Source organism: Calidris pugnax, unplaced genomic scaffold (genome assembly GCF_001431845.1).
Source record: "Calidris pugnax isolate Ruff unplaced genomic scaffold, ASM143184v1 scaffold244, whole genome shotgun sequence".
Lineage (NCBI taxonomy): Eukaryota > Metazoa > Chordata > Aves > Charadriiformes > Scolopacidae > Calidris > Calidris pugnax.
The window spans coordinates 280653-296789 of record NW_015091141.1 but is presented as its reverse complement, the minus strand read 5'-3'; the positions used below and the strand labels follow the sequence as shown (position 1 = coordinate 296789).

General features: G+C 46.9%; 3 protein-coding genes across 6 annotated transcripts in view; 1 reads left to right on the top strand and 2 right to left on the bottom strand.

The window, feature by feature from the left end:
- Positions 1-690, bottom strand: part of NDUFB6 (NADH:ubiquinone oxidoreductase subunit B6) — a 3785-nt gene extending 3095 nt beyond the window's left edge. The window contains exons 1-2 of the mRNA XM_014958833.1: positions 445-690; positions 264-356 (exon numbers count right to left, since the gene is read on the bottom strand). Coding sequence (XP_014814319.1) covers positions 264-356; positions 445-624 — 273 coding nt within the window. The 5' untranslated portion in view covers positions 625-690. The remainder of the gene's footprint in view (positions 1-263; positions 357-444) is intronic.
- Positions 691-700: 10 nt separating this feature from the next.
- On the top strand, positions 701-8354 carry EEF2KMT (eukaryotic elongation factor 2 lysine methyltransferase). 4 transcript variants are annotated; one of them, XR_001413841.1, is made up of 9 exons: positions 701-920; positions 1000-1062; positions 1537-1617; positions 1840-1941; positions 3295-3428; positions 4659-4966; positions 6863-7012; positions 7684-7848; positions 7995-8354. XR_001413841.1 is itself a non-coding variant. In XM_014958829.1 (8 exons), the coding sequence occupies exons 1-8, from the start codon at positions 843-845 to the stop codon at positions 7782-7784; spliced, it is 1017 nt and encodes a 338-aa protein (XP_014814315.1). In that variant the 5' UTR covers positions 701-842; the 3' UTR covers positions 7785-7943. The 4 variants fall into 4 exon arrangements, 3 of the variants coding, with proteins under 3 accessions (XP_014814315.1, XP_014814316.1, XP_014814317.1); XM_014958829.1 differs by lacking the exon at positions 7995-8354 and having other exon boundaries at positions 7684-7943; XM_014958830.1 differs by lacking the exon at positions 7995-8354 and having other exon boundaries at positions 7177-7943.
- Positions 8355-10625: 2271 nt separating this feature from the next.
- LOC106897875 (chitobiosyldiphosphodolichol beta-mannosyltransferase-like) lies at positions 10626-15937 on the bottom strand. The gene is made up of 6 exons (XM_014958828.1): positions 15530-15937; positions 14875-14934; positions 14020-14130; positions 12905-13019; positions 11180-11255; positions 10626-10856 (listed from the first exon to the last, which is right to left on the bottom strand). Exons 1-6 carry the CDS (start codon positions 15609-15611, stop codon positions 10722-10724), a joined length of 579 nt encoding a protein of 192 aa, XP_014814314.1. The 5' UTR covers positions 15612-15937; the 3' UTR covers positions 10626-10721.
- Positions 15938-16137: the final 200 nt, after the last annotated feature.

The following is a 16137-nucleotide window of genomic DNA, read 5'->3' as shown; positions in this document are numbered from 1 at the left end:
CCCGCCCACCAGCCCAGGTTGCTCCAAGCCCCCTCCAACCTGCCCTTGAACCCCTCCAGGGATGGGGCAGCCACAGCTTCTCGGGACAACCTGGGCCAGGCTCTCACCACCCTCACAGGGAAGAGTTTCTTCCTGAAGACAACCTCTCTGGAACCAGACTCCGCCCCCCCCCTCCCCGGGAGGGACCTTCTCCCAGGTTTTAACCCAGACAGAGCTTCTTCACCCCAACCCCCCCCCCTACCCACCCCCAGGCCCGCACGCACCATGACGTGGTACTTGAGGCAGTAGTGGATGATCCAGGCGGGGATAAGGACCCGAATGAAGACGAAGCCGGTGGTCTGATAGGCCTTGAACACCTGCGGGGGGGCAGAGGGAGGCGCGTCAGGCCCGGGGTGTGCGTGGGGACGGGGTGTCCGGCTGTGTCCCCCCCGGTTCCCCCCTCACCTGCTGCCGCCAGAGCCCCCCGGGCTGCAGGAAGCGCTCCCAGAAGGCGGCCACGGGCCCCAGCTTCTGCCGCGGCAGGACGGGCTCCCGCTCGCTCAGCTCCTGGTCCCGCAGCCAGCGCCGCCGCAGGGCGCGGAGCTGCTGCAGCCGCAGCCGCTCGTCCTCGGTGTACCCGCTCATGGCGGCCCCGCTCCCCTGACGGGCGCCCTGTCCTTCCCCGCCGCGCTCCGCAGTGACGTCGGCGCGCCGCGTCATCACGCTGCGCGGGCCGGGGAGAGGAAACCCGCGGGGCGCCGGCAGCGCAGCGGGCTCTAAACGCGGGGGTCGCGGGTTCGAGCCCCCACCTCGCCCCAGCCGCGGGGTAGCCACCAGGCCGGAGACACTCGCCCCGCGGCGACATGGCCGAGGCGGGGCTGGGGACACGCTTCCAGCGGCGCTTCCTGGCGGCCCGGCAGCTCTGCTCCTTCCCCTGGCAGGTGCGGGGCAGCACGGCAGGGCCCAGGTGGGCGCCCGCGGGTCCGGGAAAGCCTCGGCTTTATTTCCCCTTTTTTTTAGGAACTGGAACAAAACCTACGGCTTTCACCGGATTCCTCCCTGCTCCTGGATATCCTGCACGAGGTAAGGTGGGGTGGCTCGGTGGCAGGGCCGTGGCCCGGGACCACCACCTCGTGTGCCCAAAGCAATTAGTTTTGCTCATAATTACCCAGAGATGTGACCCGGGGTCACCGTTAGCCGTGGGGTCTGGTGGAACAGCAGATTCCTTCCCTCCCTCTCATTTACCGGTTCTGCACATCCAACTCAAGCCCCGTGTGCTCTTTAAAAGCAAAATTGGGCTAAACAGACTATTTTTTTCCCATGTGGTTTTGCTATTTACTTGCTGAAAAGTGAAAAATGCGTTTGCTGCCCCAGATCTGTAAAGCAGCAAAACGGTTGGAAATCACCCAGTTGCATTTTCCAGCTCAGTCTTTCAGCCCCAGAAGGACTCGTGATGCGTTTGGTGACACACGGAGCCAATTATAACCTCTCGTCTCACTCTGCCTTCCACAAAACCTTCCCTCCCTCACCGGTTTCCCCTCCTTGCTCTTGTTTCAGACCGTTCTCCACCCCCTGGGTGTAAAATACCCCCCTCCCACCAAGTACAGGAGATCTTTTCTAACCCAGCTCATCAAAAAGGTACTGCTTTTCATCTTGCTTACAACTCTTTTGCTTTTTTCCTTGAAAACATGCCACTTTTACATTATGGGTCGAGCTGAATTACTTGTATTAACAAAATAAAGTGTTCAGCGTAAAATGTTGTGGCTGAGGATGTGTTGAAATGGGACGTAACACCTGTTCGTTTGCTGTTTGAGGGGAATTTGGTCCCAAAACTGCCCCCTCTCTCTCTCTCTCCCGCAGCACGAGTCGGTGGGAGCTGAGCCCCTGGATGAGCTCTACGACGCGCTGGCAGGGGTTCTAAACGAAGAAGAATCCACTCGCTGTTACAAAAGCTACTTCCTGGTAAGAACTGACACCACGTCGTCTTAATTGATTGTTAAATCACGGGAACTGCCACAGACTTGGTGGACAAGGGCAGAGCAACAGATGTCATCTAACCTGGACTTATGGAAAGCGTTTGACTGTCCCACACGACATCCTGGTCTCAAAACTGGAAAGTCATGGGTTCGATGGATGGACCCTCTTGGTGGATAAGGAGCTGGCTGGACGGCCGCACCCAAAGGGTTGTGGTCAACGGCTCAATGTCCAAGTGGTGGCCAGTGACGAGTGGTGTTCCTCAGGGGTCGGTACTGGGACCAACGCTGTTCAATGTCTTTGTCGGAGACATGGACAGTGGGATAGAGTGCAGCCTCAGCAAGTTTGCTGACAACACCAAGCTGTGTGGTGTGGTCAACACGCTGGAGGGAAGGGATGCCATCCAGAGGGACCTGGACAGGCTGGAGAGCTGGGCTCGTGCAAATCGCATGAAGTTCAACCAAGCCAAGTGCAGGGTCCTGCACCTGGGACGTGGCAACCCCAGGCACAAATACAGGTTGGGTGGAGAATGGCTGGAGAGCAGCCCTGAGGAGAAGGACTTGGGGGGGTTGGTGGGGGAAAAGCTCCACATGAGCCAGCAGTGTGCACTGGCAGCCCAGAAACCAACCCCATCCTGGGCTGCATCAAGAGAAGTGTGACTCTGCTCAGTGCTCGTGAGACTCCACCTGGAGCTCTGTGTCCAGCTCTGGAGTCCTCAGCACAGGAAGGACATGGACCTGTTGGAACAAGTCCAGCAGAGGGCCAGGAAGGTGATCAGAGGGCTGGAGCACCTCTGCTGGGAGGACAGGCTGAGAGAGCTGGGGTTGTTCAGCCTGGAGAAGAGAAGGCTCCAGGGAGACCTTGGAGCTCCTTCCAATATCTGAAGGAGCTCCAGGAGAGCTGGGGAGGGACTCTTGGTCAGGGAGTGCAGTGACAGGACAAGGGGGAACGGTTTTAAATTGGAAGAGGGGAGATTTAGATTAGATACCAGAAAGAACTTGTTTGGTGTGAGGGTGGTGAGAGCCTGGCCCAGGTTGGCCCGAGAAGCTGTGGCTGCCCCATCCCTGGAGGGGTTCAAGGGCAGGTTGGAGGGGGCTTGGAGCAACCTGGTGTGGTGGGAGGTGTCCCTGCCCAGGGCAGGGGGGTTGGAACTCAATGATCTTTAAGGTCCCTTCCAACTCTAACCACTCTATGATTCTGTGATTCTAACTAAGCAATAACTCAGCATTAAAAGCAACCCCCCAGAAACCCAAAGCACTTCTTACCTTTTCCCAGGTGATTGTAAACTGTCACCCTGTTTTCTGTGTTGACGTGTCTCTTTCTCCTCTGTGTCCCCTCCAGCCCTCGGGGGAGCCCGTCACCCTTTGTGAGAGCGTGGCCATCATCTCTGGAGGAACCACGGGGCTCGTCACCTGGGACGCGGCGCTTCAGCTGGCTCAGTGGGCGATAGAGAACAGCGCCCTTTTCCGTGACAGGTAACGGCCGCGGCACAGAGGGAGAGATATTTGAATATTGTGAGTGAGCTACGCGGCTGTAACTTCATAACATACAACATTTACCCCGCAGGTAACTGGAATAGCTACACCCTGTCGCTGCTGGCTGACTGCTGCTCTCCTCTGGTCTGCAACAGTCAAACTTTAATCCAGGAGAGGAACTTGTAGTTATTTTAAGACAGGTTTTAAGATGCAGACTGACCTGTTCTCTAAAATTAGACATTAGATTTCAGCTGCTGCACTGTCCATCCAGTGACTTGAACCCCTGCACTCCATGATTCACTCCATGATTCAGACGCTGGAGATGCTGGGAGGGCTGGAGCCCCTCTGCTGGGAGGGGGGGCTGAGAGAGTTGGGGGGGTTCAGCCTGGAGAAGAGAAGGCTCCAGGGAGAACTTGGAGCTCCTTCCCGTCCCTCAAGGGGCTCCAGGAAAGCTGGGGAGGGACTCTGGATGAGGGAGGGGAGCCCTAGGAGGAGGGGGAAGGGTTTGACCCTGCAAGAGGGGAGATGGAGCTGAGCTGTGGGGAAGAACTTGTTTGGTGTGAGGGTGGTGAGAGCCTGGCCCAGGTTGGCCCGAGAAGCTGTGGCTGCCCCATCCCTGGAGGGGTTCAAGGGCAGGTTGGAGGGGGCTTGGAGCAACGTGGTGTGGTGGGAGGTGTCCCTGCCCAGGGCAGGGGGTGGCACTGGGTGGGCTTTGAGGTCCCTTGCAACCTACACCATTCTGTGATGAGATTCACCTCACCTGACTTCAGATGGTCTATCTGAGCTCTTCCTCTCCCCCTTGTTTATAAGCATGCGAGAGGAAGAAATGCTTCTGAGGAAAGATTCAGCAAAGAAGGAACTGTGCTGCTGAGGTGCCAGTTTCTCTCCACCAAGTACAAAAAGAACTGGACCTCCAGTGTGGGTGGAGACACCTGTGCTGTAGAAGTTTAAAACCAGGTGGGAATGTGTCTCATCACTGCAGTGGAAATGCTTTGTACCATCAGCAGAAGCAGTATTTCCAAGCAATTCATTTGGATGCTTACAGTTGCCTCTGCAGTGTTTGCCAGCTCTCCCTGTTCTTTGAAACAAAGATTAGATTGTTGATGGTTTACTCAAAAATTATGGAAATAATCTGCAACTGATTTTTCCTTTAGATAGACGTAGAATGTTTTGATTTCCTAACTCATTCAGATCCTACTAAGTCCTTCTTTCACTCTATTACCCTTCAAGGACAGTCCTGGAGCTGGGAAGTGGGATTGGCTTCACTGGAATCGCTGTCTGTAAATCCTGCCGTCCCAAGGGGTACGTGTTCAGCGACTGCCACCCCGGCGTCCTGCAGGCGCTGGAGGAAAACATCCGGCTCAACGGCTTGGCCTTGGAGCCCCCCACGGCCCGTGGAACCCAAACGGAGCCCCGGGGCCAGGAGGTGGAAGCAACGAGTTGCCAAAACCCCAAATTAATTGTTGCCGAACTGGACTGGGGCTCAGTTACGGAAAACCAACTCTTGGATCTTCAGCCCGACGTCGTCATCGCAGCAGGTATTTTTGGGATGGTGCCTCAGAGGCTGCCGTCGCGCTGGAATAAAGTCAGAGGGAGAAACACAGAGGTGTTTGTGTGCAGGAATCACTCAGCCCCACTCCAGTTAACGTCGCTGGAAGCACCCGACAGATCTTATCATAGAATCATAGAATTGCCCAGGCCAAAAGGGACCTCCAAAGGCCATCTAGTCCCACCCCCCCGCAGTCAGCCTGTCCTCGTAGCAGAGGTGCTCCATCCCCCTGATCATCCTTATGGCCCTCCTCTGGACCTGCTCCATCAGGTCCATGTCCTTCTTATACTGAGGGCTCCAGACTTGCACACAATCAGGGCTGCTTTCCAATACCTCACCCCCCAGTCTGTGTTGATGGTGAGGATTGTTCTGGCCCAGGTGCAGAACCTTGCATTTGCTCTTGTTGAACCTCAGGAGGTTCACCTGGGCCCACCTCTCCAGCCTGTCCAGGTCCTTCTGGATGACATCCTGTCCCTCTGGTGTATCGACAGCACCACACAGCTTGGTGTCGTCCCCAAACTTGCTGATGGTGCCTTTAATCCCCCTGTCTATATCGTTGATAAAAATGTTAAACAGTATTGGCCCCAGCACGGACCCTTGAGGAACACCACTTGTGACTGGTCTCCATCTGGACTTTGAGCCATTGAGTACCACCCTCTGGATGCGACCATCCAGCCAGTTCCTCATCCACTGAACAGTCCACCCATCAAATCCGTACCGTATCTTCTCCCAGTTCATTTCACCATCCCCTCTTTTTCCAGTATCCAGCAGTTGTGTATGTTAACGCCAAAAAGCAAATTATTTTTCCTTTCTGCCTTTCTTTATAAATCCAGAAATGGAAGTTGATAAATCTGTCAACTCTTAAAAGCCTCATCAATAATAACAGGCAATTTTGGCATTCTCTCGAGGGATAACAAGTGTGAAAGAACACACCCCACAAACAACAAGTCTTTTTTGGAACTTGCCCATGTAGAAATCTGAAGGGAGTTTATAAAAAAAAAAAACTAATAATGGAAAATCTTGGTTTTGTTTCTTTTTGCAATAGCAAAATTTCTTAGCTGTAGCTACAGCATTTTACTCCCTGATTTGGGGCTTTGCAAGGCAAAAATTCACTAAGGATTCAGGGGAAAAAAATGACAAAGTATACTGCCTTTGTCATCAAAGGTATCATGATGCATTAAATATATGAATTCTATAAAATGAAGTCACTGCACATCACCTAATGCTGACTGTAGAGTTCAGAGAAGGCACAGACCAGCCCAGGAGGGACTCAGGAAGGAAAAGCAATTCAAAACTGAAGGTGGTTTATAAATCTCTCTATTATTTGCTGTTCCTGGTTATGGCAGGACATGCCCTTATGGGGTTGCACACCTCAGTATTTCTGTGGAGTAAACCACCACCTCTTCAGTATCAGAACGGAGGGCTAATTAGTAAAGTTGACATTTTGTACCCCTTAATGATCAGTTTTACCTTTCATTGCTATTCCTACTCTGCTGCAGTTAAACCAAGTCTTTCGCAACCAGCCCCTAAAATACAGGTTTGGAACAATTTTCTTCTGCCAAGGACAAAGCACCAACGCTCAATATTTCTGCTATTCCCCCTTAGGAGGGGCTTGAACACAATATGTGACAATCTATTTACAAAAAGGAGGGCTGATTTTTAGCAGTTTTGGAGTGATATTAGAGACGAGGGCAGCTTCACGTAGCACATCAAATAGAGGCATTTTCTAAGATCTCCTTAATTTCTTAATTAAGGATTTCTTAAACCCAAAATACGAAAATCACGTCCTCCTGCGAGATGAATATTTTATGGTTTTGTTTTATAACTTTCATTCTGCTTTTTGCTCAATTCTCCATAAATATTGAATGTTTTCCTTTCCGTGCAGATGTGGTGTACGATCCAGAGATCATTTTAGCCCTTATTGGTATGCTACAGAAACTCTCTGCTTGCAGAGGGGATGGAAAACCTCCCGAGGTCTACGTTGCTTCCACCATTCGGAACCCGGACACGTATCACCTCTTCCAGGCTGAACTCGGTGCGTGCCTTCTCCATCAACCCTATCAGCAGTTTGGGCATCTTTCCCCATGATTTAATCTGTAGCAGAGATAAACAGGAGCATTTTTGGTGATGGTAGCAGAGATAAACAGGAGCATTTTTGGTGACGGGTATTGTCCAACAGTGAGATTTTTTTTATCCTAGACCCGGATTTAAGAGCAATCTGCCCAAAAGCAGTACCTATTCCACATAGATTTGGTCAGGAGATTGGAATTTAGGCTTTTGCTCCATCAGAGCTCACGTCTGTTCGTGCTGAATTGAGATGAATTGACAACGCGGTGGTGATGGGAAACTAAAAAAGGGAGAAGCTTAAAGAAGGAAAACCATCTGTGCAGCGCTGTCACAGCAATAACAACTCGGGATGCAGCCTAAAACCTTTATCTTAGCTGCTCTTGGAGGGTTAAAAATACAGCTAGAGATTAAATAAAACAGGGATTTGGGATTTTTTCTTCATACACTTTTCAGAAGTCTGTCTTGCAGTCTACTAGCTCTACAGCAATTAGTTAATTCACACAATTATGCTGAGTCCATAGCAGAAGCGTTACTATTCATTTTTAAAAATACATCCTGATAAGCACTTGCCTGTAGCTCCCTTTTACAGCTCTTCCTTTTATTAAGCAGAAACATGATTCCTGGTGTTTCCCTTTGCAGAGAAAGCCGGGATCGGATGGCAGATTATTCCAGCCCACAGCAACAGTAGTTTTCTCTATGACGTGCAGCCAAACGTAACTATTCTACAGCTATTTATATAGACTTGGGAAACGTGACATAAGTAGGATTTCCAGACCAAAAGGAGGCATCTCGCCCTTGCAACAGGATTATTTTGAATTCTAGAAAGGTACACGGGAGGCACTGAGGATACAACTATATGCATGGACCGTTGTCAAAGGGAGTTATGTTTCTTCTTATAACTGCACATAAAGGAGCTGCTGCCCCAAAAAGTAATCTCGCCCTTGCAACAGGATTATTTTGAATGCTAGAAAGGTACATGGGAGGCACTGAGGATTCAACTATATGCATGGACCCTTGTCAAAGGGAGTTATGTTTCTTCTTATAACTGCACATAAAGGAGCTGCTGCCCCAAAAAGTATCTGTGGACCTCAAGCAAGAGGGAAAAAAAGCAAAGCCCTGATCGTACTGCACTTGGATTCTGTAGGAGACAACAGAGGTGAACTGTATTTTTTCAACTGTGTTTGGATTTGTAAATAATGGAGGTGCATCTGCAGGATCACAAGATGAGTCTCGCATACTCAGAAGGGAGGAAAACAATGTTTCATAGCAATAAATATTTTTTTTAATATTAAAGCCAGCTGTAATTGCCTACTCTGACAATGTTTCATAGCAATAAATATTTTTTTTTAGATTAAAGCCAGCTGTAATTGCCTACTCTGGATTTTTTTTATACTTGTCTGTATATACTCGCAGTATGGGTTATCTTAAAATTTGTAATACCTACAGTGAATGTAGCAGACAGTGTCCCAAGCTTACACGATGCTGTAAGAGGAGGTAATTTCTGTAAATCAGGAGCATCTCTACTCTGCAGCGATGACAAACATCAGAACTTGATTTCCACTTCTCTCATGCATCAGGAGCATCTCTACTCTGCAGCGATGACAGAACTTGATTTCCACTTCTCTCGTGGGAGAACTGTCACTTTCACAATTAGCTATCAGGAACTCATCCTCTCAGCCTGGCCAGAAAACACAAAAAAGAATGGTACTCCACAGCAACGCTCTACCTGTGCTGCAAGGAGGAAGAGTTGAGCTCACCTTCTTGGAAACTTCCCATTAATCATTTTCCCATTGGACAGTAGCGGGCCTGAAGCAGAAAAACCAACGTGCTGCTCCTTCTCCTCTTCTGACTTCCTTTTCTATACCTTGTTGCAAAAGCTACTTAAAAGAAGGTGAGCAAACATTTTAGCCCCCTCTTTCTGTAATAATGGAGAGAAAATGGACAATAGGTAACTTGAAATAGAGAATCATCTTATTTGTCAAGCTGAAGGAGGCCATGACCACTAGGATGAAGCTGGAAATACGGTAGTAACCTCACCCCAGGTTGTAGCAACCTCTCCCCGAGGAGGAGGAATTCAAAGGTTCTGTTTATCGAGTGAACACACACCAGCAGCACCAAGAGCTCCTTCATCTGCCTTGCACAAAATTCTTCATGTCACTCAGAAGTTCCCGTAGAGATGGCTCATTTTGGATCTAAAAAATTCTAAATTAGGAAGATGAAGCCTCTCTACAGCTTTCTGCATTAGTGTTTCATTAGAGAAGCACCTAATTTACCTCCGTGTCACATCAATGGCTAAAGGGGAATGGCTAAACTACCAGGATTTTGTTTGAAAACAGTAGGAAAACTAAACAAACCCCAAAACAGCAATTGAATCTTTATGGATCGTTCTTCAGTCAATAAACCAGTGAAATTGCCAAACTCCTGCAGTAAAAGACTTGGACTCTTCTTTTCACTTTCCCACCAGCAGAACCAAATCACTGTCAATCAATCTTTTCCCAAGAGAGTGTCTCCTGCAGGCAGGGCACAGGAGGGGAGGTGACTGTCCACGGTGACAAACACAGGTATTAGACAATTCCTCAGCAATTCCTGGGTTTAAAAACACTGGTGCAGAACCCACTGTAATCATCCACTGCCACGGACTGAGGAATTCTGAAGAGCTGGAACCACACCATAAAACCAAGCACATATAGTCTTTAAATGACTTGACAGCTATTTTATAACCAAAAAGGTGATGAAAAAAGCATCTTGTAAGCATTAGCTCTGCATACGAATCCTGGTATTAACAACAAAAAGATGAAGGGTGGACCTGAATGAGCACTTGGAAAGCGAAGTGCCCTTTTATTAAGTTATACACACTTTAATAGCACGTTTCGGTTTTATTTTTCCCTTTTCTATCCAGCTGTTCAAAAAGGGATAAATTTTATGTTCTTTCTCAAGGTAAATGGGCGCATCCACTTCAGTGTACAAGGATAATGCTCAGGGAAAGGCCTATTTTCCTCTAAATGTTCAATAAAACTGTCACATACCGGCAGCTGCGCTTTCATGTTCTCGCACACACTGGAGAAAGGAAAACAACTTTGAAACCAAACGGTTGTGTCTCACTAAAATCATACAAGAGGATGTTCAGTGCTCGTCTAGGGAAGACTAGCCAAGAATATTAACTGCTTGAAAAAAATAAACCCCCCACTGTATCCTCAGTTCAAATAAAAGGCATCTCCCACTCACAAGAAAACATACCCAAAGCACCTAGTCAAGTGCTCGGTGTACAACAGGTACAGCTGGTTATAGTTTATAAATGTATTCAGGTATTTTCACCAAAAAAGTGAAGGTTTTACTCCTAGAGTAACTAAACCTCCCTTGCACTTTTCTGAGGATCCATCCCAGGCCCTAAGGAAGGACGGGCAGCCCAGGCAGCGAGGCTGAGGCTCTTCAGGGCAGGACCCACCTCACACTGTCAACACTCAACAAACAGCTTTGGCAGCACCCTCTCTGCTGTTTTTACTCACATGAGAAGCTCAAATTGTAAAAGAAGAGGTGTGTCCCAACACTTGTTCCAAGAAGGAGTAGTTAAAAACCGCAACTATTGCCAACAGAAGGTGTTTATTCACTATTTATCAAATCCACGCAGCTCCAGGAATGTATTAGCTTTTTTTGACACGATCCTTTCCCAGAAAAAGTCACTCATTCTGCCCAAGCAAAGGAAGAAGGGTCTGGTCCCAGCTCTCATCCCAGCGTTGCTCCTTGGATGCTCGGAGGTTTTCCCTGAAGCTGTGAAGTTTGCCTTCCAGTGTAGGAAATCCCAGGAGAAGCATCTGTAAGTTAAAAAATGGAAAAACATAGAAAAATATCATCCTATTACATGTTAGGCTCATTCTAGCCTCCCCAGTGTTAACCCCCAACTACAACGTTGCCGTAAGAGAGCACTCTGTGGTCTGGCCTTATAAATAGTGAATGATGACAATATTTAAAGTGTTCTTGCCAGCTCCAGCTTCACATTCAAATCATGTGAGGCAAATAACATTCACCAGGCAAAGCAGAATCTTCTGAGAGTGCAAAACACACAGATGAAAGGCGCACGTGACAGCACCTCTGTGCTTATAGCTACTGGGAAAGAAAAAATCAGTCGAGCTTTTACCTTTAGTTGTTCTGCAAGTTCACTCGAGTCCCTGAATATCAGGCCATTTTCATCGTGTTTCACAAGTTCATGTAAACTGTGAACAAGAGTCACAGAAAGTCATGAGACAAAAAGCAGTGAGTAGAACATACACATTTTAAAAAGTTGCATTGTGGCATCCAAAGAGAGCATCATGGGGTCTCTCTAACATTCTGGTCCTGCATGTTTAGATACCAGCTTCGTACAAAAGCTGACAAAATGGAACGAAGGGGACAGTTTTAAAATGTTTAAAGATTGTTTCTCCCTTCTATGTCAGACGATCTAAATCTACCCATACAGTACATCCAGGCACTCTGCCTTTGTGCCTGTACTGGGCTTGCATGCCAAGGTTTTGGTAGCCAGGTGGGCTACAGAGGTGGCTTCTGTGAGAAGCTGGAAGAAGCTTCCCTCGTGTCTGTCAGAGCCAACGCCAGCCATCTCCAAGTCAGACCTGCTGCTGGTCAAGGCTGAGCCCATCAGCGACAGCATCTCTGGGATGACAGATTTAAGGGGAAAAAGCCCAACTGCACAACAGGAGCTGAAGCCAGAGAGAGGAGTGAGAATATGAGAGAGCAACAACCCTGCAGACTCCAAGGTCAGTGAAGAAGAAGAGCGAGAAGATGTTTCAGGCACCAGAGCAGAGATCCATCCCCCTGCAGCTCGTGGAGGTCCATCCACCCGAGCAGGGGGATGCCCAAAGGAGGCTGTGATCCCATGGGAAGCTCACACTGGAGCAGGGTCCTGGCAGGACCTGTGGCCCCGTGGAGAGAGGAGCCCACACTGGAGCAGGTTTCCTGGCAGGGACTTGTGACCTCGTGGAGGACTGCACCCTGTGGAAGGGACCCATGCTGGAGCAGGTCGTGAAGAACTACAACCCGTAGGAAGGACTCACTTTGGAGAAGTTTGTGGAGAACTGTCTCCCATGGGAGGGACCCCAAGCTGGAGGAGGGGAAGTGTGTGAGGAGTCCTCCCCCTGAGGAGGATGGAGCTACAGAGACGACGTGTCATCAAACAACTGCAACCTCCATTCCCCATCCCCCTGTGCCACTCAGGAGAAGGAGGTAGAGAAATTGGGAGTGAAGCTGACCCCGGGAGGAAGAGGGGGGAGGAAGATGTTTTAAGATTTGGTTTTATTTCTCATTATCCTACTCTGATAAACTGATTTCCCAAGTTGGGTCTGTTTTGCCCATGACGGTAATTAGTGAATGATCTCTGCCCATCCTTATCTTGACCACGAGCTTTTTGTTATATTTTCTCTCCCCTGTCCAGCTGAGGGGAGTGATCAAGCAGCTTTGGTGGGCACCTGTGTCCAGCCAGAGTCAACGACCACAGTGCCAACCACCACAGCACCACACATCTGTACACACATTAAAAATCAGGGCAATAATCTACTTTAGAACTAACCTTCAAGGAAGATCTGTCCATGATCTAGTTCATGAGATCTTCACAAATAATGTACCTTTATTTATAAAAGCTACTGTTTCCCCAAAGGGCTGCAAGTTGTATGGCTGACTCTGCATTCACTTACCCTGTCAAAGAACACAACACATCTCCATGCAGAAGGAAGCTTTTTTTACATTAAGTATATGGAAACAAAGGACTACAGGGTTATGGCACAATACTAGAATCTCACTGATACATGCAGAAGGTGTTAAACTCTTGCTTTGTAAGAATACTGATTTAGTATCAGAATAAACAAGCTCTTACCATTCAAAATATATTGCACACACAGGTAAACAGCAGCCAAACATATCCACCACCTTCATGGGTAAATCCAAACCACTGGATGATTTATGGAGACACACCCCCAGGTCTGCTGAGCCTGAAAAGCCAACAGAACAGCCAAGAAGCTGAATTCTCTAAAAGCAGCTCTTCTAGTTTTACTGTAAACCTTTCTATTTATGTACTACTTTGGGTAACGCAAGCTAAAAATGAGCTATGTTCAACACCAGCCAGACCGACACAATTTCAAACAGTCAGGGGAAAAAAAAATGTAGCACAACATATTTTGTGACTAAAATTAGTCAGGCTTTAGAAACATATAGTGCATATGAAATTAAAGGGAATTTTAAAAATTCCTACATCTTAAAACAGCCTTTCTGGCTCTTATTCTGCCAAGAATGGGTAAATGCACAGGAAAACTCCACTACAGTCCAGGCAGAAGGAGCTGCGTGGCTCGCGAGCGACCTCCTCCAGCTCAAGGGATTTCACAACAGAGAAATTACAGCATGATTTTATAGACATTATACTCATTAGTATAAAAGTACCAAATAAACACAGTGTTTTACAGCCATATAAATTGGCAGGCTCTAACCTTGCAGGATGTAGATCAAGTTGAGTACGTATTTCACTACGTTATTAAGCTTACTCACGCTTTATGCTAATATAATGAACGTGCTGAGGGACTACTATTCTGAGCATGTATTAATTTAGAATTTCAGCAACTCTTGGTCACTCAGCCAAACGCTTCAGGATTTCATTTACTGAAGTGACCCTGAAAGTAAACTGGGACATGCAGAGGGGCGTTGTACTTCAGAGCAGTTAGAAGAAATGAAGAGTACAAAGAGCAGGCTAAAACAGCAGCACAGACACTGTGCTGACTTCTCTGGGTAACAGTGAAAAACTGTAGTTAGGGACATTTAGCAATTTTGCTGGCATGATCAAAACCCTGAAGAGAATACATGTTTACCATCACTAACCAGCAACTCCATTCGCTTACTACATTCTACCAGCTCCTCTGCAAAATCTGTATCGGCTCTCTCCAGCTTTAGTAAGTTATTTTTCCACACATTCTCGAGTCTATTCCATAATCCACTCTTTACCAAGCAAAAGAGGGTAATCCTCAGCTTCAAGCCAGGGTGTACAGATCTGGATATGCTTCAAGTGCAGTTTATTTATCAGACCGTTGTAGTAGTCTTTTAGAGGCCCTTTACCTATTTAAAAGAGAAAAAGATACATATATAATAGTCTTTTTTATCAAGATGACTGAAGATAGTCTGTGCATCCTACTGTTCAGCTGACAAACTCCTGTTGCGTAAAAGGGAATCACACACAATCCCCAAAAAGACACATCAAAGATGAAGTCCCCTTGAAAGCAGCATGAACCTAGACTTCTTGTGTACTCAGTATTCACAAGAAACCACCATCAATATCCCCCGGTCCTCACCTTTATTTTGTCTACAGCCGTTAAATAACCCAATAACTACTGACAAATTTCATCAGCACAATTGGCCCTTCAAAAATCACACTAAGTTTCAGTTTGCTAATGAGAAAGTTAGCCAAACCGCACTCGTTCTGTCCACACAACTTTTTGGCAAAACCTTCTTTGACAAGTTTTTCCTCTTTTCCAGCACTAAATGAAAACCTTTCTGCTTTAACACTTCAAACACCGGATTTTAAGTTTCTTGTGCTGCAGCATCTCAATGTTGACCTCAAGTTCTTTGAGTAATGCACAGCTGTACTAGACAGGCAGGGTGAGAGCTTCTCCTCTTTAAAGATGTGCCATGATTACACGGCTGTAACAGCCCAGCTATAAATCACTGCTCTTACAACCAGACATAAAGACAAGGGTCCCTCCTCTCTCGTCACCAGCAACAGAAGAGTCACCATAGAAGGACAGTGAGAATGAAGTCCTCTGTATCAGCACTGAAAGGATTCCAACGCGAATAAACTCCTACCTGTTATCACACATACTAAAGATGGCAGCCTGGCCCCTTCGTTGATAAACCGCTCGTAATCTGGAGAGGGTAAAACACTGTTCAGAGTCGACAAATACACAGATGCTTGGCTTAAGAACAGCCACAGTGTATTAATGGCTTAGCTTCCTACTTCTTATAACTTCTTTACAAGCACATACCTAGCAATATAGTAGTAAATTTAGCACTGTTAAAACCGACAGACTTCTATGGAAGTAAATTATCATCTGTTTAGAATGTACTATTCATGCAGCCTTTGTTGTACTACGCCATATCAGCTGTCTCAATCTATCAATATATCAATTTAGCAGCTTCAAAGTCTACAAAATAAGACAATGCATATTCCCTTCTGTCTTACTACCAGATGCCTGTGGAGAGCACATGTAATAGCTTAGAAAACAGAAATGCAATTTACAAACTACTTCAAAATATAATTCTCCCTGACAACTACTCTCATTGAATCAACACGTTGCACTTCTGTATTTCCACTACTACACTGAGACGATTGCTAATTAATTGAATACACCTGCACTCTCACTTGACTATGGAAGCACTGTTCTTTAGCAAAACCCTTCATAACCGTCCAGAATACAACCATTCCCCTTTGAATAGGTGAGATTAATTCCTTCATACCTACCTTCTAAAGCTTTTAAAAGGATTGAAAAGTCTTCATCCTCTGAAAGAGAAAGCTTTATTAGGGACAATTGTATTTCTACCATTTATAATGAATTATAGTCTTTCAATAGCAACGGTCAAGATTTTCCTCACCTCCACAATTTATGTCTGGACCATGCTTTCCTATTAAAAATCTGCCATAACTATTTTAATAAATAAAATCTCTAACCATACACAGGGCTTATTTGCTCCCCCTATTGGGAACATGGCAGACAAACAAGCCACAGATACTGCACAGCCCCAAAGCTATCAAGTTAAAAACATCTAGTTTCTCAAGCTACAGAATTAAGTGTTGAAATTGTCCTGTTTTACACTGCCCTGTTTTACACCACCACGGAAGATAGTATGCCTAGAATGAAATTTAAAAAACCAGCAGGCAATCATTCTTGAAGCTGAGCCTCCAGACTGTAGCTCTGTAATTAAAATACAACTTTTAAAAATGTTCCTTTTTATCCACATCATATACACACATACCACATCATATACAATTCGTCTTTAAATTCTTCCAGCCAAATGAAGGAAAAAAAGTAACTCTACCACTGGTGCTGTAAGTCTCTATAAAGCATCAAG